General features: G+C 39.9%; 1 protein-coding gene across 2 annotated transcripts in view; it reads left to right on the top strand.

Moving 5' to 3' along the window:
• The window catches only part of LOC308042769 (ephrin type-B receptor 5), a gene marked incomplete at its 3' end in the record, with an annotated part of 62960 nt that overhangs the window by 8033 nt on the left and 27957 nt on the right, over window positions 1–26970 (top strand). Inside the window, exons 2-4 of one of the 2 annotated variants that reach the window (XM_080348410.1) lie at window positions 5731–5949; window positions 20295–20359; window positions 22410–23106. In XM_080348410.1, the coding sequence (XP_080204536.1) occupies window positions 5856–5949; window positions 20295–20359; window positions 22410–23106 (856 nt within the window). In that variant the 5' untranslated portion in view covers window positions 5731–5855. Of the gene's footprint in view, window positions 1–5361; window positions 5950–20294; window positions 20360–22409; window positions 23107–26970 lie in introns of those variants that run through there. The other variant, XM_080348409.1, reaches the window with a different exon arrangement.

Raw genomic sequence — 26970 nt, 5'->3', positions numbered from 1 at the left:
GAAAATTTAAGGGAATCAGCTTGACTGATGATAATTTAGTATTCCCACTTCCATTCAGGGAATATGTTATGTTGCAGGCCACTGTTAGGGCAAGTTTATAAAATCAAAAACTGAAATTTGCAATAGGTGTGGGGATATAATTGGATGGAAGCTAGCTGATAGTCAAATGCACAGATTGGGGCCGAAGGAGGAGGTTTGGATGGCAAGATCAGGTCAACTAACAAGACTGTGCTTCAGTGCATTTCTGCCTTGTTTTTTTTTTTTTTTTCTTTTTGAAGAAGCATTATTTCCTTGCTTCCCTTAAAAGGAATAAAAACAGTGATGATAAATGCTGCTAATAATTAAATAGTTTTAAAGGTTAATGTAGCCACTATATGTAAATGCATGCAGCCAGCAATTTAAGAACCAAGCTCTATGACACCCCAAGGCTATGAAACTGATTAAAATGGAAAAAAGTAGTTATAATTAACCCTAAATCATACAACACATTCTCTGAAAACCCAAGTTGCCTGCTTGAAGCCAGAAAGGAGGTTAATAAAAAGACCAGCACTTAAATGAAGATGTTTTAATATTATTAGTTCTTTCTATAGACTGTTTTGAAATGTTAGTTTCTCTCATGGAATGGAAGGCAATTTCAAAATGCAAGGAATTACCATAGAACAGGAATTATTTTCTTTTAACTGACTGTCAGTGCTTCCACTGCCTCCTAATGGACATCTTAAGTCTGGACACTGTGAATATGAATAGTATGCATTTTCTGCTTATGCTAAATATTCCTTACTGTAAAACTCTTATGAAGTCAAAAGCAAAATTAGAGATGAAAACAATAAGTATATTTTTTAAAAAATTAACACTCTTTAGTGCAGCCAAAGAAAGTCTTACTTGTTACTAAAGGGCTCGCAAACTTTTGTCCATAAATAACAGCTTGAGAAAATTATTCTCAGTTTGTATTTTGCCCTCCATTTTATGTTTTGAGTGTTTGTGTATAGATCTCAGTACAGAAAAGACATGGACCTGTTGGAGTGGGTCCAGGTGGCCTCCACCAATATGATCAGAGGGCTGGAACACCTCTCCTATGAGGACAGGGTAAGAGAGTTGGGGTTGTTCAACCTGGAGAAGAGAAGGCTTCAGGGAGACCTTTTTGTGGCCTTTCAGTACTTAAAAGGAGCCTATAAGAAGAATGGGAACAGACTTTCTAGCAGGGCCTCTTGTGATAGGACAAGGAGTAATGGTTTTAAACTAAGGGAGGGAAGATTCAGAGTAGACACGAGGAAGAATTTTTTTACAATGAGGGTGGTAAAACACTGGCACAGGTTGCCCGGAGAGGTGGTAGATGCCCCATCCCTGGAGACATTCAAGGCCAGGCTGGACAAGGCTCTGAGTAACCTGATCTTGTTGAAGATGCCTCTGCCCCTGCTCATTGGAGGTTGGACTACATGACCTTTGAAGGCCTCTTTCAGCCCAAACAATTCGATTATTAGTATAAATTTCCATTTTCTTAGGTTTATTCATATCTTACTTATGTAAACCACTCTCACTTTTCACCCCACCCAAGCTTTCAGGCCCTTTATTTCCTTTCCAATGTCCTGACAATGCCTTTAGTGCCCTTTCTCAGCTCTGTGCTTGGTTTAACTATGCAGATTTGCAGATGCTCTCACGGACTTGGTCAGCAAACGTCAAGGTTATTTGTCTGATTTGTGTCATTGCTTTTCTGGCCATTGCAAACACTGCACTTGGCCTCTATCATTTTCCGTCTGTCAGCAATCAGGTCTTGGTATATAATAAAACTTTAATTTCAGATAAAAAAGAAGCAAAATCAACATTTCTGAGTAGATGAGAACGTGATTTTACATAATACATCCTTTGTTTACTGATTGTGAAAAAGTTTTGGATAATCTGTAAGAAACAGATGATTATTCCAGCTAGAGGAAATCTCTTATGAAGTACAACACTGAGGAAGAATTCCTTTAAGATTAGTTATATATTAGCACCTAGAGCCTTTGTCTCAAAATTAAATTAATAAACTGAATGGACCATCAAAAATCCACAAGGCTTTGTTACAAATTCCACTCTTCTCTCAGATATTTTTGAATATTTTGGAGTCATTCAAAATAATCTCAAATCGCAACTGACGTTAGGTCTCCTGCAGGAACTGGGGGCTATGTGACTAATAGTTCTTCTTGCTGCCGCTGGTTTGCTCTAATTTCACAGAACTCAAAAGAAACAGCTGCATTCCATTCATGGAGAGGAAGAACCTCTCAGGGCCTCATCTTTGTTCAGGAGGCTTGTGCAGTGCCTGAACAATGCTAGTTTTTTTCTTAATCCTAAAGTCATGCCTGAATTCCTCTGGCAGAACCCAGACAGGTGCATGGTTCAGATAAATGCCTAACTGCTATTTGATGTCAGATTTTGCAGCTTCCCAAAGAACTCTTTTCCCTCACTTGTTTAGCTAAGAAACCAGGATGATGACGATTATATTCATCTGTCATATGGGAACCTTGAACATAATTAACTTTGAGTAATCCAGATACCATAGCGATGGTGCCAAAGTAAAAATTGTGATAGCGTTGTTGACTAACATAAGCAGATAACCTGGAGACTTCAATCTCTTCCATCTCTTGGAGCTAGGTACTAAAGCAAAGGTAATATATAACTGGTCTATTCTGACTGCTTTGGATCTTCACTGTTTGATATGGTTGAATCATTAAAAGACATTTGGATTCTCAGGAACTGTAATTCTTTTCAGATGCTCTATGATTTTCAGGATTTCCAAGGAATTGGAGATCATTCTACTCACCAAGGAAGTATATGCTGAAAAGTGGTTTTGAATCCTTTATGGAAGGTTTAGCATAAGAAGGATTGACAGCTGGTACATGGGTGGCAAGTCCTGTGCAGCTGGAAGAGGGAGAGGATGAGAAGGGGTATTTAAGGAAATCTGCTGAAGGATGCTGTGCAGTGAAGGTGTATTACTTTGCCATTGGATTTGGAGGAGAATGGAGGACAGTGAATTCTGTAGCAAGGAGTGGTAATCTGTCTGAAAGCAGTTTTGGAAGAAGTAACAAGATGAGAAGAGCATGGAAAGGTGTTTGTGTGGACAAGAGAAGAGTGTGGTTTAAAAGCTGGAATGGTTTGAGTTTTCTGTTTAAGTAGTTTGATGTGGGGAAGAAATAGTAGGCAAACTGAAGAATGAAATATTAGTGTCTTCAGGTGTAGTCACATTCTGCACACATCAAGTGCTGGGGGAAGGGGCAGGGCAGGGGTTAGCAATTTAGGGGCTTGGTACTCTTTAATTCAGAGAGGCTAGCACTTCCCTCCTAGTCTCCCTTAAATGCTTCCATAATGTTCTCTACAGTTCATTGTGGAGTAAGCATTTTTCATTGAGTTGTGGAAGAGGCAGAAAAAAAAAAAAACCAACAACAAAAAAACCCCACAACAACAACAACAGATTTGCCTTTTTTAACTGCTAAATCAAAACCAGCTTTTTGGTTCACCCACAATTTATCTCCTGGAAAAATAATTTTCCGGTGTAATCCAGACAAAGGCTGTATGATGCCTCATGAAGAGCAGTGCATGCATTGTTAGCGTATAAGGTCTACCAGGGTAAGCTGAACAGATGTTGTAAGAGAGATGTGCAGATAGGGAAGGAAGGAGAACAACTGGATACCATGGAGCTAGAAATTATTTTATGGCTGCTTCTTGGTAGCAGAGATTTTTTTAGTTATATCTGTTTTTTCTCCTTACACATTTCAAGACTTTAACCTGAGATTGAGCAGCCAGAGTTTGTTTGGGTTATATGTCCTGTTCTGCCACTTGTAAGTTATGTGATGTCGAGAAAGTCTGAAATGTGGGCTGTTTTAAAACCTTCTGTAAATGAGTGCAGTCCAATTAACTAAAATGAAAGTTTTCTTCAATTTATTTGACTCCTGTTGCTACATGTATTTGCCTTCTAAATTAATATTTAAAATGTTTAAAAGTCCCTATCAGGAGTTGGGTGATGTAAAAAAAAGGGGGTTTTAGGTGTTGTAATGTTATGGATTGACTGGCTGTCAAAATGTCTCCATGTAGAAGAGTCATGCAGGCTTGATTTCAGTGTCTTGTTTTTGGTAGCTCAGGCAGTATTCTTCAGCTTTGTTCCTAAAGAACTCTGCTATGTGCTTGGATAGTTATTTCTGTAAAGAAGGGGTTTCTGATCATTCAGCCTAGAATTTTCTCCTTTTTACAGTTATATCCACTGGTGTTTTTCTTCTGTGGTGTATACTTCCTTAATAAACCAGTATACAGTACCTGTGTTACATCCATCCTCCCATTTAGTCTTCATTTTTCGTCAGTTATACCAAACTGATTTTATTTTTGTTTTTTCCTCATAAATCAAAGTTTTTGCTTCTTCTTGAGGTCCCTTTAGTTTCTGTTTATTTTAGTGATGCCCAGGGTGCCTTTGGTTCATCTGTGTTTGGTGTTCTAGGTTCTTATTAGGGGCAGTGTAAGAGAGAACTATTCCATCCTGTCCAGTAGTTTCTCCACCTCTTTAGTAAAGCAAATCAGATTTCACTCCATTGCATTTTCTCATAGTCCCCAGGCTGTTTTTGTCTCTGCTACACTGAACTTGCTGAAATCCCCCATTGCTAGGTTTTCAGATAATTGCAGCAAGGCTGCCCATTTTAATTACAGCTCTTCTCTCCCTATGTCAGACAAGTTATTGAGACATTTCTCTATGTTGCCTGAGACATTTTTCTTTCTCCTTAGCTATGCTTCACTGTCTCACTGAAGACATTGAAGTGTTTTCAATGCTCTGTGCAAAGAGCACCTAAAGAAAAAAAAATAAACCGTAGTGGCTTTATGCATGTAACCTACATATTACTATCATATTTCTGTGGTGTGCTGAGGATTGGGCAGATGGAGCCAGGAATACCTTGCTTAGCAAAATTATTGTGCTGGATTGATCCAGTGCAGTGCTATTTTAGGCTACATACTGCTCCCTGAGTTTGAGATAAGACTTTCTGTCAGGTTCTGAATGGTGATGGTAGAGTTTTGTTTGGTTTTGTTGGGATTTTTCCCCACTTAAGGTAGTAGATTTGGATTTGTGTGCTTTTCCTGGCTGTAAAGCTGTCCCCCTATTTGACCTTAAATATTACAACGTTCGCTACCTCACCTATGACATATTAATGGGAAAAATACTGTTCAGCTTCAGCGGTGTTGTACAGCTGTATGCTGAAAGGGAAAAATGCCTATATCTGAAATGCAGTTCCATGTGTGTCAGCAGTGCAAATTTGTCATAAATGGTGAAAGCTCTCCTGTCACGACTACTGCCCTGCAGAATCCTGAGAACACAAAGTGTAATTATAAGAGACAGAATTTGGAAAGCATACAGGGAAAATGGAATGGAGACCTTCCAAAGGACATTGCCAAAGATGCAAAGGGTCAGGACTTAAGTAAGAGTACAGCCTATACTGTGGGACAGATTAACATCAATCTGGGAACTCTACCATCACTTATGCCACGAATGTCTCAAAATCTGTGTGTACTGTCAGTGTACAAAACAACCGGGACTGAAGTCTTGAGGGGTGGGAGGTATGGGTATGCGGTAAATACTGGGTCTGTTATCACACCTGTATCTTGGAAGCAGTAAACGCTGGAGTGGGTGTATAAAAACTTCCAGTTCTGTATTATTGTGTCGTCGTGACCTGATTTCTGTTTCTACCTTCTTCACTTTTTTTTTTTTTTTTAAACCAGTATTTCTGTGTGAAGGCCTCTGTACTCTAATTTGGAAAGATATTAAAACACTCCCAGAAATCTCTGACCATTTCAAGGGAGTGGTGTGTGTTTTTTGGAGATGATGGTATCTACAGAGAATCTTCATGGATTCTAATGCTGGCATCAGTGCAAGGAGTGTGACGGGAATGGGTTGGCTCTGGATGGTCTGCTTCTTTCACCTAGTCACGTCACTAGAAGGTAAGAAAAGATTTATATAATGTCATAACTTAACGAAATTTTTTCTAGTAAGAAAAAAAAAAAGTGTGCTCTCCACTATGTTTAACCTAGTCCAGATGAACATTTAAGCATGTCTTCCTCTTCGATGATTGATCCCTATCTCATGAGATGTAAATACATATTAGTAGTGTTTCTAGTGGGACAGGCAAACCCTCTTATGAAGGACCATTAATGAACATTTTCTATCTCAGAAGTGACAATCTCAAAGAATAAACCTTTTACCCTGGTAATAAGCTCCTTGTTTATTGATTGTGTGTGTTTGATTATTGTTGTGGTCCTGTTCTTGCATCATGTGGTTTGTTTTTTTTTTTTTTTTTGAAACAATCTGTTGATATTTACGCTGTTCTACAAAGCAGCATCCAGTGGGCTGAAGTCAGCCATTTTTGTCTCTGCCATGTGTCACAGGGGAGTAATTAGGGTTCTGTTTACTGCAGAACAGTTTTTAGATTTCTCAAAGTGAAGTGTGACTTAAAAGAGTTCACTGGCAGTATTACTCTATTATTTACTGCATGGGGGAAATATGCCAAGCCAAATGCTGCTTACTTTCTCTCCAGGTGCCTGTACTTGTTCATGAAGCAAACTTTCAGGCGTCTTCCCTCCCTGATAACCATTCACTCCAGAGTCTGTGCCCTGGAGCTCTGGAGGTAAACTTTCAGGCGAGGCCTGTATCCGTCACTGTGCAAACTTTCAGGATTCTTTCCTCCCTGATAACTGCTTGCTCTGGAGTCTGTATTTTAGAACTCCAGAGGCAAACTTTTAGGCAAGGCCTGATAGCCGTATGCAGAGCACACTTTCAAACAAACAACAAAATTCTCAGAAAAAAGAAGTTAATGGATCAGAATAGCAGGAGGGCTGGCTCCAGCTGAGTACCTGAGCAGAGGTCCACCCAAGCATAGAAAACTATAGACTTTTGTATTTTTACAAACCATATTTCACTTCGGGGTCTTCTTGCTTCTCATTGGATCTTTTTCTCTGATTCCACATGGGCCTTTGTGTTGTCAACTGTAGACACTGTTTATTGTCCATAGCCTTGCAGGTACTGTTTTGTGTAAATAAATCCTTTCCTCTCAGTGAAGTGCAAAATATGCCCTGTTTTGCTGATGTCTGTAATGTCTCCGTGTTAGCCTTGGATCGCTGTTTTTCCCAGTCAGTTCTGTTTTTCCCAGCTAAGTGCAAACTAGACCTTATCTTGCAAGTGTTCAGTGTAGTTTGTAGTTGCTTTTAGTAAATATGAGCAGAACTTTACAGCTTGTAATTTTAGCAAATCCACCTTACTAAGTAACATGAAGGGAGGCATACATGAAACATCATACAAGCTTATATCTCTAAATTCATTATGTTTAGTGTTCATCTACTTAAGCTAAATGATTAACATTAAACTTGAATTGGGCTCATCCACTGACCTGTTATTAGTAAAATCATTGCCATACAGCCCACTTATTTAGCAGGAAGAGCTCAAAGTGGGCTCATCTAGGCTGTTGTATTTATAGAATAATGTGGTTGACTCGTAGTCAAATTGCATACAGTAGGAAAGGTATGCACGAGACTCCTTGCGCCCACAAGTTACTGGTGTTCAGTGTGCTGTTCTGCTTCCTTTTGGGTCTCCTGGAAGGAGTTCTTAGTCTGGCTATGGCTCAGGCCCTGAACTCCCCTGGAGCCTGAACCAAACAGTTCTTGGTTTGGCTGGGGGAGGTCAAGTGCATCCACCACACCATCTGAACAACTTGCATCGTATAATAGACATGGAGAGAATGCTTTGCACTAACAAGAAGAGGCAGTTTGTGTTGAGCTAGCAGAGGAGAGGGAGCAGAGAGCAGTGAAGACAGGATAGAGAAAGGGTGAGCAGGGGAAAAGATAGGCCAAGAAAACTGGAGAAAAAAGGACAGATGATAGGAGGGAGGGTCATGAAAAGTGGGACGTAAGATGAGGGCTATGAACGAGAGAGAAGGGCAGAGGTATTGTAAACAATTATCTTGTTTGTTCCAAGAAGTCTCCTTGCAGCTACATGTGCTTGATGAACTGCACTGCTTTGTGATGAATGTTCATTTCCTACATACGTGAAAGCCTCTGAAAAAGGAGAGGAGGGAGAGAGGGAATCAAAGGGAGACAAGGAAGCAAAGACCTAGAGGGAAGGAAAGGCGAACAGCTTGACATCTAAGAAGAAGAGGGCAAAGACTGTGAAGAAAAAACATTGCTTTTTCTTCTTAATAATGAAGAGGAAAGCTTGTTAAATCACTGCTTCTCTTGATAGAAGAGGAATGGAGTGGGAGAGAGTTCAGACAGGAAAAAAATGATGTAAGATACAAATTCTTAAATCACTGCAAGTCTGTTAGTTGCTGACTGAAAAATGATTTTACAAAGTACTATGTTATTCCTTAGTATAATTGGTAGAGGAACTGAGACAGAAAAGCGAGAGAAAATGCCCATTCTCAGCAAATATGAAGTAACTCAGCGATGCCTGTAGGAACTAACATTTTTGGAATTCAGTGATCACTCCTGTAAGTTTGTAGAGATAAAAGAATTTTGAGGACACTGTGATACAACTTCACACATCACATGGGTGAATTGCCTGGATTAAAATAGGACAGTAAAATTCTGCCTATGCAGATGAAGCAGTAAAGGTGCCCATGAGCTGAATTTCAACACTCAATTCAGAGTCAGGGGAGTCAACACCTTGCATTGTGATGGTACTATATGGTTGTAGGATTGCACTCCAAAGCTAATTTAAATCTCAGAGGTATGTATTATTGTTGTGGTCAAAAGGCAAAGAAGAATTATACATTAGGGGAATGAAAGATAACTATATAGAAAGCTTTGCTTTGCTATAGAGTTATCTATAAGAAAAATAAATGCCTGTGTCCATTTTTTTGACTCATTATTGTATATAGTAGAAACTCGAAATTCAGGTTTCAGATTTAAGTTGAAAAATATAGGGAATATCCATTTTGGTCTTTAGTTTTTGTATGGTTTCTTAGAAGTTTTAGGTGGTGTCTAAAATATGTCTCGCCTCTACCTGAAGAGGATTGACTGAGCGGAAAAATTGATCAAGGTAATTTTTCTTCCAAGTGTTTCTCAGGCTTTTGGGTTAGATTTAAACAGTATGGATGTGAATCACTATTTGTCTCAAACTAGGCTTGGTTTGAAATTTTCTAATGGTGGAAAAACAGTGTTCATAAAATCTTAATGTGGATGGTTAAGGAAAGAAGGAGAAGCTGTAGAGATTAGAAGAAAAGTAGCCAAAGTATTTAAACCATCTTTCTATGCATTATGAAGAGAGTAAATACTTTTAATGCAGAATTATGATAGAAGAAAGGCAGTACTCTTTTAGAGGACCTAGCGGGACTTTAAACTCCTTCATGACTCAGAAGTAAAGAAGTTCTTGTACACAATTGAAAATGTTTTTGTTGTTGTTTTTAATGCATAAAAAGGAATTGTTAGGCTGAACTTATGTGATACAGATCTAGCATTTTGACACACTGATTTCACGAGGAATGATCGTGTCTGTCCAGAATTTTCCATAAACTACTTTTAGACTAGAAAAAAAACATGCGTGGGAAGCAGGAGGGAAAACTGTTTTAGAAACAGAAGACATTTGTAAACTTGTTATTTCAGCTTTATGAAATGAAACAAGATTGCACAAAAGTTTTCATTTGGATTGCATTTCCTGATGCTTATGACTCTGAAGAGTTTTTGAGGTTTTAGTTTGGGGAGCATTATTTTTGAGCTACATACTGGGTGAAAAATATATTTTTTTCCTTTTCCTCAAAAATATGTGAAGAAATACAAAGTAATCTTATTTCTGTGAGCATCTATATATATGTAAATACTGTATGCAGTTTATCGTTTCAGTTTTTTTAAGTTAACCTCTCTGATTATGAAAGTTAGTGAAGCACAGAATTTAAGAATGCCTGATGGGCGACGGTTGAAGTATCTGAGAGCAAGTGATAACTTGCTAATGAAATAGCTCTTACTAAGGCACAGAGTTGAATTTTCCATGGAATATTGATTCTGATTTGACTGAATAAAACTGTAAAACTTCAGTTGTAAACACAAGCAGTTTTAAAGGAACAATGTGCTCTTTATGTTAGTGGCTGCATTTATCTTATAACAAACTCTCCAGCCTGCAGAATGGCTGGACAGACAGCCTTTCTAAATATCTTTTGGAAGTTCAAGATATAGAGAGGATAATTCTTCTGCTTTGGTTGAAAATTTTTGTGTTCAGTGTCTCCTTGGCAAAAAGTGAATGTGCAGGAAAAAGGTTGTGTGGTCAGGCATTCTTATTTTTCTGCTATCTTTTCTATTAACTGTCATCTTAGATTGTTGTAAATAATGTATTGAGTGCTCAAATTGGCTGGATTTTGAAGTATAGGAAAGCTATATTTTCCTCAAAAGTAATGTTCAGAGTAAAAAATACAATTGCTTTTTGTTCTATTTTATATAAAGAATGTTATTTTACTGCAGGAAAAACAAACAAACAAACAAACAACAAACCAACAAACTTTACTTCAGTTGCTTGTGATTTGTGAGTTATTAAAATCCTAGCAAAGATTTTCTGTTATGTTCTTCCCAGTTCTTTCCTGATACTTCCCTGCATTCCAGAATCTTTACCACAGGCCTGGAAAGCCCAGAGCAGAGGAATTCTCGTTGACATCCGGAAGGTGAAAGGGACTGGGCTGGATATGCATCTTGTTTGTAAGGGGAGGGGTGTCTTAGTTATCCCATTGCTCGATCTCAGCAGCTCCACTTTATTTGCTCTCTCCCGTAATATTAGGTTGATGCAAAAGTAATTGTGTTTTTTGCATTGTTGAAATCGGCCATTTGATGTTGGAATACATTCTTAAATAACTGTGGTTGTGTTATATGTCCTTTTAATGCACTTTTCTCACTCTGTGTTTTTTTACTACTGACTTACTACTTGCAGTTTATTTTATGTTTACTTTAGACTATGGAAATTATGTTAGACAAAAAGCAAATCTGAGCGATTTTCTTATTTGAGTTTAAAATGGGTTGTAAAGCAGCAAAAACAACTCGCAACATCAACAATGCATTTGGCCTAGGAACTGCTAATGAATGTACAGTGCAATGGTGGTTCAAGAAGTTTCACAAAGGAGACAAGAGTCTTGAAGATAAGGAGCGCGGTGGCTGGCCATCCAAAGTTGACAATGACCAACTGAGAACAATCATCAAAACTGATCCTCTTAAAACTGCATGAGAAGTTGCTGAAGAGCTCATTGTCAACTCTTCTATGGTCATTCGGCATTTGAAGCAAATTGGAAAGGTGAAAAAGCTCAATAAGTGGGTGCCTCATGAGCTGACTGAAAATTTAAAAAAAATCATCATTTGACATGTTGTCTTTTCTTATTCTATGCAACAACAGTGAACCAAATCTCGATTGGATTGTAACATGCGACAAAAAGTGGATTTTATACAACAACCAGCAATGACCAGCTCAGGGGTTGGATCGAAAAGAACCTCCAAAGCACTTCCCAAAGCCAAACTTGCAATAAAAAAAGGTCATGATCACTGTTTGGTGTTCTGCCAGTCTGATCCACTCCAGCTTTCTGAATCCCAGCAAAACCATAACATCTGAGAAGTAGACTCAGCAAATCAATGAAATGCACTGAAAACTGGAACTCCTGCTGCCTGGCATTGGTCAACATAATGGGCCCAATTATTCTCCATTACAATGTCCAACCACACGTTGCACAGCCAGTGCTTCAAAAGCTCAACAAATTGGGCTACGCAGTTTTGCTTCATCCACAATATTCACCTGACCTCTCATCAGCTGACTGCCACTTCTTCAAGTATCTCAATAAGCTTTTGCAGGGAAAATGCTTCCACATTCAGCAGGATGCAGAAAATGCTTTCCAAGAGTTTGTCGAATCCCGAAGCACAGATTTTTATGCTACAGGAATAAACTTATTTTTCATTGGCAAAAAATGTGTTGATTGTAATTGTTATTATTTTGATAAATAAAGATGTGTTTGAGCCTATTTACAATTATTTAAAGTTTACATTCCAAGCCTGTGTTTACTTTTGCACCAACTTAGATTATTCTGTAGTCCCTGTACTAGGACATCCCCATTCCCAGGTACGAACCATGGCCCTGTGTTGAAACTATTCACAAGCTTCAGGCTGACTCTTGCTGCTTGGAGGACAGTTCGTGCTGCAACCAATACTGTTTATATTCAAAGCTAATTAAAACTTCAAAGAAAAGTAACAGCGCCCTTGTAATATATGATATATGAGACTTTCAGTATGTGTTTCAGTGAAACTTTGGAATACCCAAGCTCACTTAAAAATAGTCATTCATAAAGCTTAAAAGCTGTGCTACCTTGCAAATATCTCTGCATTTCCATATCCCAGACCATTTGGCTGTCATTTCTCTCTTTCACAGATGGTACATAACTTCTGATTTAGGTATGAGAATTCCTCTATGCGGATGACAACTTCAGTGTTCTGATAGTGTCAGCATTTTGCTCTGACATAGCGAGTAGTCAAAAAATATTATACTTCATGGAATTTGCTAAATACATATCCTATTGGCTCCAAATAGCTTTTTTATTAATTGCTTATCAGTACAGAAGTAATACAGGAGCATTCATTGCAGGAATGACTTCACAATATAGATTTATCCAAGACAAAAATAAAACTAATTAATCACATAGAGGTTGGGTTAGTATATATTCTCTTGTATTAGGAGGCTATAATAGTTTTCACTAGAGACTTGTGTAAAGGCCAAGTTGGAGTAAAAGCATTTGTTACTTCAGTTATACTTTTTAGAGTCAATAAGATCAACATTGAGAGAACTGTAAGGTGTTAGGTCCTACTGGTTTCGACATCTGTTTCTTATCTGGTGCTTTCTTCACTCTTGAATAGTGAACCTAGGCAGGTTGCTCTTTGATCTTGATTGCAGTAAAGGCCATCAGCAACCCCTGGAACAGTCCATTCCACTAAAGGTTGACCTGAAAAAGCTTTGACATAAACTTAATGTCTTGGCTTGAAAGAAAAGATTTAAGTTTTCCTTGGCTTGAGCCTTTACTCTAATTCTGAGCAGCACTAAAGGTAGTGCTTGATTCTACTTCAAATTAGTTTCTTGACAAATTTTATTTAACTGCTATTTGATTATATGATTCATTTTTTTTCTACCTGCCCACTTGCTTAAGGCTTGTAGGGAGTATGCAACCGGTCATCAATCTCTAATGCTTTGCTGAGTTGCAGCACTACCTGTGCAACAAAATGTGGACCTCTATCAGAGGACATCACAGTGGGTACTCCAAATCAGGGTATGATTTTATTTAACAAAGCTTTAGTTACTTTTCTGGCTTTTCTAGTTCAACAGGGCAATGCTTCTGCCAACCTTAGAAGGTATCTGTTAATACTAGCAAATACTGATACCCACGTTTTCTAGGTAGACTTTGGAGAAATATATTTGCTAATGTTGCCCTGGTACATTTCTTTTTCTAATTGTTCCTACTTGTACCCTATTTATACTATTAAGATTGTTTTCCAGACATGCTGCAAGGTATAGTTTACTGATGTTGTTTCACGCAGACACCCATCCAGAATCAGAGACATCACTCTCATATCTGTCTCTGTCTTTTCAGCAGCTTATGTTGCAGTATAGTCTGTCAATTTATTTCCAATTTCCTGATCAGTGTTTTCCTTTTCATGCTCCTTGAAATTCATGGTGGCAACTTTTCTAGTAATAGCACAGCTTCCAGCAATTAGAGGATCACGTTTAATCTGTTTTCCTTGTGCTGTTAATAAACTTTGTTCTTTTCAAATGGCTTCATGTGCATGCACCACTCCAAAAGCATACTTTGAATGAGTCCAAATATTAATCTTCTCTTTGTATAACTCTAAAGTTTGTGTGAGTGCACCTTTCTGGCCAGAAGTCCTGGGAGGCAAAGGTTTAACTTCGATTACCTTGTGGGTAGTTGTTACGGCATACCCAGCTTTGTGTACTCCTTGCTTTACAAAGCTACTTCCACTGGTGAACCGGGAGTCTTCATTGTCTTCCAGTGGCTGTTCCTTTAAATCCGGTCTTCCGAAGTAAACAGCTTCCATTGTTTCAATCGTGGGCCACAGGCTCTGAAACAGATCCACTAAGGAAAGAGGCTGGATTGACAATGTTAATAGTGACAATATTCACATCATCTTGTTCCACCAATACCACCTGGTATTCAGGAATCTTGAGGGAGATAACAATGATTACCTTTTTGTTCCGGTACTGTTGTGACTGTATGGGAACTAATACAGTCATTTTCTTTCCCATAGTGAATTTACCAGCCTCAAGTACAACAGCTGCCACGGCTCAAAGACATCCAGGCCAGCCTTTGCTCATTTCATTTAATTGCTTAGGGAAGCAGGCTACCACTCATTTATGAGGTCTTAATTGCTATGCTAGAACATTCAAAGCAATGCATTGCTCTGAGTGTGAGTACAACCAAAATGGCTTGGTGACATCTGGGAGATCAGGGCTGGTCACAGGATCTGTGTATATGTGACACCCGCAACTGGAGCGAGTGACCTTATATGAGTCTGTCATCTCTAGCCTATATCAAGCCAGTAAGTGGGTTGGGAAGCCAGTGGGAGATCAGAGAATCTAGGGGATGAATGAGATACCTGTTTGTATTTATGTGCCTCTGTGAGCAAGTCAGCTGGAGGAGCTATCTACTGAGGGGATCATGAAGTTCAGACCAGCTACTGGGGAGACCATAAATTCTGAGAGTTCTTTTAAAGACTAGTCAATATATTGTGTATCCCTGTGCAACTGCAGACAAGATGATCCAAGAGCCAGCTCCTGGTTTGGCTGAGTGTCTAAGGCCAGTTACTGGAGGGATCCATAGTGTGTGTGCCTGTGCACGTATGTGTAAGTGGAGTTCTGTGGAGTGCGGCAACGCTTCAGCAACTGGCTGCAGACCTTGGGGGCTCACATGTCCAAGTGCCAGCGACCTGAGAGAACAAGAATCCAGGGCCAGCTACTGGGTAGACTCATGCCTCAGACTGGTTAGTAGAGGATCCATGGTGTGCCTGTATGTATGTGTGAAGGGATGTACTACAAGCTTCTGGTGCTTATATATACAGGTGCCAGCAAATGAGGAGACCACAGATCCAGAGGTCAGCTACTGGAGACTGAATGTTTAAGAACAGTTCTTGCAGGGATCCATATTTTATATAGATACATATAAATTTCCCACTAACAGACCTTCATCCTGAGCAGCCTGAAAGGGGAGCAGGATGAGGCCATTGATGGTGCTGTTTCTGTTTGCATGACTGGTGAGTGTTTCTGTCTGTGTTGATCTTTGTAGCTGGCGATTTGTATATATGCAGTGCCTACATGTGTTTGTGTGTGTGCTTATTGGGAATACACACTCAACCTTGCTATTGGCTGGACCTGGGTACATGCAGCAGCCTTGTTTATGTGAGGTTACTGGATTTGGCAACCCCTAACGATATTTTTGCTCAAGACCAGAGAATGCTTTCTCTTTCCAGCACTCTTAGAGAGCATTCATTGTCTTCTTCATGTTCAAGGCATGATCATACAAGGCAGAATCAGCCCAGTAATATTTCAGTTGTTTTCCAAAAGTCTCTTAGGTCAGAGAGCTTTGCTGCTTGTGGCATTTAGCTGCAGACCAAAGTAAACTGAATATTACCTTATACCCTATTTGCCCTATCTACCAATATATGTGTACATTTGGATATATTCAGAATTTAACTGGACAAGACCTTGAGCAACCTACTGTAATTTAGCCTGGCCTTGAAATGAGTGTCGATAAAGATGACTTCTATACCTCCCTTCCATCTTGTTTCATTCTGTTTCTATGGTCTGGTGATTCCTAGCACCAGGTTCTAATCCCACAGGCGAAGGGATTCTTTCACTGTCTTCTCAGGATCAACTTTCTCTTCAGTGGCTATAAATTACCTAGACTTTTGTTCTTTAATTCCCTCTTGCACCACTCCATTATGAATACACTGAGGACAAGTGTTCTTCAGTCCAGAAAGCTGTTTGGTGATCTTTGCCTTCATGAAGGTTGTCCAAGGGTCAATCATCCTTGGGTGAATAGTCATCCTTTTGCATCAAGGGAACGTTTTGCCTGTAACAGAAGCACTGAAGTGTGTAGCGTGAAAGTATAGGCTAACCAAAATGGGCAATCATTAACATGCCTATTCTGAACAGCCTGATCTGTAATATTGTAGCAACTTCCAACCTCTGCCCAGTTGATCTTCATGCTGACATTATAGTATAGTGCAGGCCAAGAGATTGATTTGTGGTGTAAATATAAACTGGTAGTAGCATAAGTCTTTGCAAATTTTTTGACCCTTTCAAGGACAGAGGACACTGAAATGAGTGTGCAGTTTAGTTTGGGTGTGTTGTTTGTTTGTTTTGTTCTATTTTGGTGGTGTGTGTGTGTGATTTTTTGTTTGTTTATTTGTTTGTTTAGTTTATGGGAGAGAAATCTATTACAATCTCTTATCAGCTACTTTTCCTTGAACTAAAATCTTAATAAGAATCTTAATAAGAAATTGGAATCTCATTCTTCAAATATGTAATATTGAAACAGAAGTCAAAGAAGAAATGTAATCATTTTATGTGTTTAAAAGACTCCACATTGCTCCGGTATCTTGATTATTCCTAATTTTTAACCCAGAGTGGAATATTGTTCTGTTGATACTCTGAGGTTACTTCAGTAAGTGTTGTCTCTAGCAGTATCATTGACTGTCCTGTGTCTGGGTCCAATCTGATCTTAGAAGACCCTTGACTTTGAGCCAGATAGAAAGATTGTAAGCTATTTTTCTTCCAGGTTGGAAAAAAAATAGTGAGGGACTTCTGACCATAGTTCATCAAATGAGATTTATGCACAAAAAATTCTTGTGTACTTTTCTTATTTTTCTAATGCTTCCTGATATAAAATATTCACTGTGAGAAGGACAGTTCTGTTTGCTTCAGGCATGACTACATACCAGTGTACAGGTATAAGCCACTTTGTTGGTACTGAGGTAGAATTCCATGTCCTCAGTGTGCTGGGCCAGACTAGTATTCTGCTTTTCTTCAGTGCAGATAGCAATGATCTGTTCAGCTGAATTTACCAACCTGTGAAATGTTCATGTGCTTGATAAAGATTACCTTGCTCACTGGTGAAAAGCTGTATAGAGAATATGCTTTCTGATAGTCATGGAAGAGCCCAGGCTGCTGAGCAAGTCTTTTCTATTTTGTCTCTTCTCCATTCCTTTCTCACTTTCCATCTGCCTTCCCATGCCCTAATTACCTTTATTCTATTTTCACATAGGTTTTCCATGGGGTAGTTGCATTACATTAATACATTAGTAAATTGGAGACTCAGACCTGATTAGAAAATAAGTTCTTTGTTGGAAAATGACCTTGTTAATTATTCCAGCATATCAAAACCAGGTTTGGGAACCCAATGGCAGAGTACTGACATAACAGAGTGCAACCCGGCACTCTCTAAAAAAGAAAAAGAAAACTCACGGCAAGAAAGACATTGAGATAATGGGGAGAATTCAGAGAAGGACAACAAAGCTGTTGAAGAGTCTAGAGAACAAGTCTTATGAGGAGCAGCTGAGGGAACTGGGGCTGTGTAACCTGGAGAAAGGTGGCTCTCTACAACTATCACTCTCTACAACTACCTAAAAGGAGTGATAGGACAAGAGGAAATGGCCTTAAGTGGTGCCAGGGGAGGTTCAGATTGGATATTAAGAAATTTTTTTCATGGAAAGGGTTGTCAGGCATTGGAACAGGCTGCCCAGGGAAATGATGGAGTCACCATACCTGGAGGCAGTTAGAAGATGCATAGATGAGTTTCTTAGGGACATGGTTTAGTGCCAGAGATAGGTTAACTGTCGGACTTGATGATTCTGAGGGTTTCTTCCAACCAAAATGATGCTGTGATTATAACATCTGTGCAAGACTGTGCAATTGAGACAACAATGTGCATGGGAGAATGCCAAGTCCCTCTGCTGCCAGGACAGCCTAGAGGAAGACTATGCCTCAAGGAGGCATAGGCCTTTCTTAGATGTTTTGCTGCTCAGTGGAGCTCTCTAAGCTGAGCTATCCTCAAGTACTGAGCTGCTCAGCATTTCTAAGGTCTGTTAGGTAATTTTAGTGGGGTTGTGCTTTGGCTGTAACCAGTACTGGCAAGTCAGCCCAGGTATTTTGCACAGCTTTTAAAGCAAGGAACTGCATCGGCTCCTCAGGAAGATCTAAGAAATATTAATATATGATCTCCTGTAGGAGTATAGGAGACATAATTTCAGGGACACTGAAGAAACCTGAGGTCTTGATAAACTTGAACACTTGATCCTGGTTGCTTTCGGATAAGTCTAGTCTTTCTGCTGATTAATGTGGAGTGAATCCTCAGGAGCACTAATAGGGGCAGCAAAATCAGCAGTCCATTGGGTTTTGGGTTTTTCTGTTTGGGTTTTTGGGGGTTTTCCTTAAATGGTTGTGGTTTAACCCCAGTCCCCCATCACCAGCCAGCAACTAGAACCATGTGCTGCTTGCTCACCCCTTTCCCACATCTGGTGGGATGGGGAGGAGAATCAGGAAAAAGTAGTCAAAATTCATGAGCTAGGATAAGAACAGGTTAATGGAACAGTGAAAAGGGAAACTAAACTAAACAAAAAAACCCCAAAACCACAAACGAACAAAAAAACCCAATAGCAATAACAATAATGAAAGAACATAGAAAGCTAGGGATTCACAACACAATCTCTCACTATGTGGCAACATGGATGTGTGGCTTGTTTTCCAAGTAACTGTTCCTCTGAAAACAGTTCAGCTCACGCCGAAACCTGCCCCCTGTCTGGGACAGCAGCTCCTGGTTGAAACAGCAGCACTGAATTGTGATCTCCCAAAGAATATCCTGGCCTACCACACTCCTCAACAGTGAGACTTAGTGCCTCACCCCCTTACAGCCAGCCCCCAGTTTTAGATGGACCATTACCTTATATAGTATTGAATACCCTTTTTAGCTAGTTTTGGATCAGCTGTCCTGGCTGTGTTGTACCCTCAGCTTTCTGTGGAAAGATAACTCTATCTTGGTCGACGAAGCACATAAACAAAGCAACAAGATAGAAAAATGAAAATGACAATAAGCAAACAAGAGATTGACCTTCCAGAATTTAAGAAAAAGAAGTTAATTTGTATAGTATGTATCAACACATGTAAATACCTATTTGATGGAGTTGTTGTCTTTCCCTATGTCCTTACTATAAATTAAATGTGAACAGAAAAGTGCACATGCTTGCATGCTAGTAACTTCCAGGGTGGTCTCAGATCTTGACGTTCACTTCTGGAGAATACTATGTGTATAGCTTGTGCTTTGTACCTGAGCAGAGAATAACATCTCTAAGAGCAGTCAAGCCTGGTACCTGCCTCCAGTGGTAGATTTAATAACAAAGGAAATGCAGATAGTTGTTGGGATAAGTTAGGTCTGTGAAGTTCTGCATGTACACTACTCATGAGCAGTATGTTGCAAGAGACTATTTAATACCAATCTGATAAAACTGAGACTTGTACACAGGCTTGCAGCCTAGTGCCCAACTCCAGAACAAAGTGAATCCATTGCAGGATCCAACTGGGTCATCATCCTCAGCTCCCACAGAAAATTGGTTCCACAGCTGGAAACAAAAATATCTTGGCCTTGTGTCCACATTTACACCTATAAACAAAATGATCAACCATGATCCTCAGGAGACTAACATGCATTTATATAACTTATCTCTCTGTCCCACCCTTTCCTTTCTAAAAGAGAATGGCCTTACCTGTACTGCTCATTATGACAACTCTCCTCCACATTGTCAGTGTGTTTACAGTTTGACTGGGAAAGATTTTTGTCTGTCCAGAATATTGCCAAGCAACTTGCTAATCATGACTTAGCTTGATTATGTGCCCAGTGCCTCTGCTCCTGTCTTGGCCCTGCTTAATTTGTTAGCATGAACGTAGTCTGTCATATTTAATCTCAAAACATGAATTTATATTCTGTTTGTAAGCCCTCTACAGGATATATTTTGTGGTTTGGTTTCCTGTGTTTGTTTTTGTGTTGTTTTGTGGGGTTTTTTTGGTTGGTTGGTTGTTTTTGGTTTTGCAGGTTTTTTTTGTTTGTTCGTTCATTTGTGTGGGGACTTTTGTTTGTTTGTTTGTTTTTGTTTGTTTTATTTTTGTTTGGTTTTGGTTTGGTTTTGTTTTGTTTCTGGAGGCAGTCTTGTGAAGGACAGATAAGATTTTAGTCTGACTTTCTGACTTTTTTTTTTTTTTTTAATATATATATATGAAAAAACAGAAATACTTCTGGATACAACTGGAGAAACATCAGAGATTGGCTGGACCACCCACCCTTCTAATGGGGTAAGCATTTCTCTTGTCCTCTTGATTGCACCTCTGCTGGGAAGACATGCATGCAACTGATGAAGAAAGGGAAACTGTAACCAATGAGACTTTTAAAATGCATTTTGTACATATAACAATTTGAACATGGTATGTTATGCAAAGCCAGAATGTTCAACAGAAGGATACTGTGTGGGATACTATTGCCACCTCCTTATGCTTTTCTACCTTCCACTCATGAGGTCTCCAGCCATCCCTTCACACAGACTAGACTAGACTAGACTAGACTAGAATAGAATAGAACAGAATAGAAGTAGAATAATTTCAGTTGGAAGGCACCTACAACGATCATCTAGTCCAACTGCCTGACCACTTCAGGGCTCACCCAAAGTTAAAGTGTATTATTAAGGGCATTGTCCAAATGTCTCTTACACACTGACATGCATGGAGCATTGACCACCTCTCCAGGAAGCCCGTTTGAGTGTTTGACCTCCCTCTCAGTAAAGTAATGTTTCCTGATGTCAATTCTGAACAGGTCTCCTGTCACTCCCTAACAGCCTGTAGCCCTCCATCCTGGCACTCCAATTGTGTGACTCATTTCACCAAGTCTCACTAATACCAGCGATATCATGGCTCTGGGAACTGACCAATGCTTCCAGTTCATCCTTTCTGTTTTTCATACTGTATACATTGGTGTACAAGCATTTCAGATATGCTTCTGAGCCCTCCATGCTCTCAGGAGCAGCATAAGTGTTCCCACTAGCATTGCCACCCTCAGGTGATGCCCTGCCAGCCTTTGGCTTACCTTCAGCTCTCCTGTTGGTATCCCCTTCCCCCATCAATTCTAGATTTAAACTCTCTCAATTAGTCCTGCCAGCTTATGAGCAAAGATGCAATTCCCTCACTGGGACAGGTGGATCCTGTCAGGCCTCAGCATACCTTGTGCCTTGAAGACTCTTCCATGGTTATAAAACCAACATTTCGGTGGAGGCATCAGTCCTGAAGCCAGGTATTGATGTCTTAGGATCACCTGTTTCTTCCAAAGTCTTTCCCCATTACTGGGAAGACTGAGGAAAACACTACCTGTGCTCCTGAATTTTTTAGCATTCTTCCCAGGGCCCTGACATCTCTTTTGATCAACCTTAGACTTTTTGTTGCAACATCATCAGTACCCACCTGAAAGGGCTAAAGTGGATAATAGTCTGAAAGCTGTCTGGTGACATCACTAATCAGAGCCACAGGGAGGCATCAAACTACCCTGAAAAGAGGGTCAAGTCTGCAAATGGGTGCTTCTGTTTTGCACAGAATGGAATCACCGATGACCATAACTTGCTGCTTTTTCTTCTTGGCACTGGTCTTAATGCAGATCTTGTTGAGAAGATTTAGTTGATCTGACCTTGTCAAGAGTGCTTGCACTGGTTCCTCCTCTTCTATTTCATTATGCCTTTCATCTCTCATACCCAGGGTCTTGTACCTATTCTGTAAAGCTAGTTGAGAGGGTAAGGAGGGGTTTCTCTTACAGCTTCATGCAGTAGCCTGTTTCCACCTCTCCCTGTCCCTCCCTTGTGTGTTCCTGCTGGCACAAATCAGATCCTGGGCTTGCCCTCATAGTGGCCATCCTGATTTGGCTTGTGTGCATTGGCAATGACAGAGCACAGGTCCAACTGTGGTGAAGTTGGATAGGAGGGACTTCTGCTTTAATGTTTTATCCAAAGAACAGGGTCTTGTTTCTCTGTCTCATTTGTTTGTGTTGTGCATCTTGTCTCTGGAGATAAGAGAGGGGGAAACAGGAGAGAAGAAAGTGTGACTCTGATTTTAAGATTCTCAATACCATGTGACAGATTTGCATGAATTACATTTTCTGTCACAACAGTTCTTAGTTGCAGGCTTCAACAGCTCTTCTTTACAGGGTCATATTTGTCATGTCTAGAGCCCTACGCTGCACATGCCATCAGCAGGTTCAATGAAGAAGGCCTGTCCTATATTTTTGGTGCAGTTGAAGACTGAATCAATTTTTTTTTTTTTTTTTAACTATTTCTTCTTCCTTTTGTCTCCTATATATCCATTGTAGTGGGATGAGGTAAGTGTACTGGATGACAAGAAACGTCTGATCCGAACCTTTGATGTCTGTAACGTGGCTGAACCAGGTCAGAATAACTGGTTGCGCACTCACTTCATAGAGCGACGTGGAGCCCACCGAGTCCATGTCCGCCTCCGTTTCTCAGTGAGAGACTGTGCCAGCATGCGCATTGTAGCTTCTTCTTGCAAGGAGACTTTCACACTCTACTACCACCAGTCGGAGGCTGACTTAGCCTCTCAGGAATTGCCAGAGTGGCGTGAGGGCCCCTGGACCAAAGTGGACACTATTGCGGCTGATGAAAGCTTTTCCCAGGTGGACAGCACTGGGAAGGTGGTGAAGATGAATGTTAAAGTACGTAGCTTTGGGCCACTGACCAAGCATGGCTTCTACCTGGCCTTCCAGGACTCAGGAGCCTGCATGTCCCTGGTGGCAGTCCAAGTCTTTTTCTACAAGTGCCCAGCTGTTGTGAAAGGATTTGCCTCCTTCCCTGAAACTTTTGCTGGAGGGGAGAGAACCTCGCTGGTGGAGTCACCGGGGATATGTGTACCAAATGCTGAAGAGACAAGTACGACTGGATCTTCAGGTGTTCGGCTGCACTGTAATGGAGAAGGGGAGTGGATGGTGGCCATTGGACGATGCGCCTGCAAGGCTGGTTACCAGCCTATTGATGATGAACGAGTCTGCCAAGGTAAGAGACCTTTTTTCCCCACCTCTTAGGCAGACACTTCTTTGTTGGTGTTAGTAGTATTTGACATTTGCCAAAAGTTCACAGAGCTAGGATATTAAATAATTTTTCACAGAGAACGCTGATTGCAGCCTTTTCTGATACTTTTAGTGCCCCAGACTGCAGCTGGAGTGACTACTTCTTGGTGCTGAGAACATCGTTGGAAACCACACTCAGGCCTTAGTTCATGCTGCCACCACAGACAGCCTGTTGTGCTACATATACAAAATTATCAGGACTTGTAACTAGCCAGCTCTAACATAGTTCCACTACTTTACCAAGGGGCAAGAGCATTAAAGGAGAGACGCCACATGGAGCAAAGCTGAGCCTGGAGCTAATACACTCTACCATCCTAACTCGTTTTGGCCCTTTTTGCTGGTGCTGTTGGAACTAGTCATAAAAAAAAAAAAAGGGGAAAAGGCAGCAACCAGGGAACATATAGCAGGGTTCTATGAGGCTGACTTGGGAAGAAAAAACAGTTATAATGGCATTATCATTACCTCTAATGTGCTCTCTGCCCTGGGCTTCATGGTATTTTCTGTGAAATACTTGTAGGAATAAGTATTATTACGTGTCACTCAGTAATGACATTGGGCCAAAATCTGGCCAAGCGTGAACACCCAGTCTAATGTTATGACTGTCTTCCTTTGTCAAGCTGGAGACAATCCATTAGACCAAACTGCTTATGTTGGTTATATAATTTTCTTTACAATATTCTTCTGGTACTTTGTTGGTTTTAATCCACATCTACTCAAAATCTATCATCAGTGTAAAATGTTGCTGCACCACATGTAGTACCCTAAAAAATTAAATGTAATGTGGAACACAGTTTTGTCTGCAGACACAATTTTAAGATTGGATTGTAATTTATTCAAATAAGAGTTTGACTGGGACATTGAGAGTACAAATATTCTGATTAACACCAAGTGCAATGTGGATAGTTAATGGTTGTCAATGCTACTTTAAATTCCTGTTTCATGAAGTGATTGGGGTAATGCAAAATAACTTTATTAAAATAGAGTTCATTGTGCTGAAGGTGTATAAAACAATCAATAAAGGTAAGTGATTTTCATTTGTTTGAGCTTTGAGAATGATTAAAATGTGTCTGCGTTTTTATCCTGCTCTTTTCTGAGAGAAGTGTAACTACATCCATATAGTGCTGCTACTGAGACAGAAAGCTCAGACATAGAGCAGCTCTATAAGGCATTAGCTTTGCTGTGTGCATCAGTAGCATGATTACTTCAGTATCCAGGTAAAGTGCCAGTCAAGAATTCAGTATCAAATAATAGTTTAAGCACTCAAAAATGTGGAAATTAGGCTTGACAAATAAAAATAGGGATTTAAAAAAAAAAATTGTTTTCTTGAAGCGTTCAATGAAAGCTTATACTCCCTTGCAGCCCCATTATCATGGAAACTGTACATATATGAAAATGGTAAATATTTTAAAGAATAAATGAAATTATGGAAGTCTATCAAACTACAAAACACTGCTCCCATCATTTACTTGCTGATATTCCATAAGCAGCTTACAGTAGCCAAACACAACCATATGATGTGAAGCTGGTGAAGGGTCTAGAAACAAGTCTTATGAGGAGCAGCTGAGGGAACTGGCACTGCTTAGCCTGGAGAAGGGAGGCTGAGGAGATACCTTATTGCTCTTTACAACTATCTGAAAGGAGGTTATAGCATGGAGGGTTTTAGTCTCTTCTCCCAAGTAGCAAGTGATAGGATGAGAGAAGATGGCTTCAAGTGGTGCCAGGGGAGGTTCATATACGATATTAGGAAATTTTTTTCATGGAAAGGGTTGTCAGTTATTGAAACAGGCTGCCCAGGGAAGTGATGGAGTCACCATCCATGGAGGTGTTTAAAAGATGTGTAGGCGAGGTTTGTAGGGACATGGTTTAGTGCCAGTGTTTGACTCAGTGATCTTGAGGGTCTCTTCCAACAAAATGATTCTGTGTTTCTGTGATTCTGCCCACAAGCTTTCTCATCCTATTTTCTCAGTATGTCTTGCTGAGGAGGGGGAGTAAGAGAGTGGCTGGGTGAGCTTTTGGCTGTTTGCCAAGATTAATCCACCGCATGGCTTCTCCTTTCTTCTTTCGCTGGATGTTTCTGAGAGTATTGAGGAAGCAAAAGATCTGCCTTCTCTTCTGTAGGAGCTGTAATTGGCTCTTCCTCTGTAGGATGCAAGTATGTACAAAGAAGTCAGATGGAGAAGAGGATTCTATAAAATTGCCTATGACCTGTGGCTCTATGTAGTCCCTTCTGATTGCAAGATGAATCACATCTTTTTTATTGATAACTGCAGAAGCCAGTAACTGTGCACACAGCTGTTTGAGGGCTCATTTGGGAAGAATATTGCATGATTATTTTTGTGTTATTAAAAGATGTCCTTCCTCACCAGCCCGCATAAACTTTTTTCAGTATGTCAGGCTAAGGAAATGTCAAGATTTATGTTAAAGTATAAGCCTCAGTAGTCTGCTAGAAGTATGCATATACTATCAGTGAAAATAGAAGAAAATACACAATAAGCTTATCTCAAATTTTAATGGCTTAAAAGTTGCTTCCTTTAAAACCATACAATAAGTTACATTGCAGGGACCTGTGGAAGTCATCTGTTCCGACCCCATGCTCAAAGCAGGACCAAATTGGGTTCGGTCATTCAAGGCCTATTCTAGTCTAGTTTTCATTATTCATAAAGTTGAAGATTTCACAATGTCCCTGAGTAACTGTTCCAATGTTTGATGACTCCCATGATTAAATTTATTTTTCCTATATAGAAGATTGTAATTACATGTAATAAGATATTATTACAACTTCTGTCTGTTCTCCCATGTTCTTCCACTTTGTGCCTACACCTCTTTATTATCCCCCCATTTCGTGGCTGCCATAAGTTCCACCCCACCACAGCCTTATCTTCGGTGTATTTTTCTGCTCCTGAGTAAGAGCTTTAACTTAAAGGTAAACTCACTGTTGATAATAATGTTTGGTGTCTTGTGCTAGGTTACATATTTTTTTTCCTTACATTTTGCTCCTTTCACCAGCTTCTCCAGCCTTATGCTGCTACATGTACAAATATTTTTGTGCTTTTCAAGTAGTTTGCTTTTTTTTCTATATCTAGCTAATCATAGGTTTATTTCTTGGTGGAGTGGGGGTGGGAGGGAGTGTTTTATCTAAGAGTTACCTAGATTTTATTTTCTAGTGTGTCTTCTGCATGCTAGTTATGCCATTTTTCTTGCATTGTAACAACAATGTCTAAATTGTATTTCTACAATATGATCAATTATTAAATCCTTTCCATCATCCTACCCTCTGTAACTGCCGAACTCTGTCCCTCTTTGCAGTTGATTCAGCTCAGGGCTTACTCTAACAGTGCCTCCCATTATCTAGCTAAAGCAAGTGGCATAGTCCATACTGCATGCTGATCTTGCTTTGCCTAGAGTAATTTTCATTTGAGCTTTGCATAGCTCTGCACATCCAGTTTTCCCTAGGCCTCAAATTCGGTTATGTCCATTTATCCCTCCAAGTTTGAGTCCAATGACTGCTTTGACACTCTCTTCATTTTCAATACTTTTATGTCTAGTAATCATTCTTGCTGTCCCACAGTACACCTGGCAGCAGAACTCCCATATGAGAAAATGATTGCTTATCTCAGTCAAGAAGAGAGCAATTATGCTACTCTAAATGACTTCCTATGTCTCAGCTCAGTTCCAGATCATACCTGGGTACAAAATGTCAGAGTGTCACCTCTATCACATTCCCTGAGAACACTGCTGGGGGTACCTAAAGCTCTGTTGAAGTTTCCAGCTGCCCTTCATGGTCCTTCTC

The sequence above is a fragment of the Nesoenas mayeri genome (genome assembly GCF_963082525.1).
Source record: "Nesoenas mayeri genome assembly, chromosome: 1".
Lineage (NCBI taxonomy): Eukaryota > Metazoa > Chordata > Aves > Columbiformes > Columbidae > Nesoenas > Nesoenas mayeri.
Note: the sequence above shows the minus strand (reverse complement) of the source record. Positions and strands in the feature narration are given on the sequence as shown.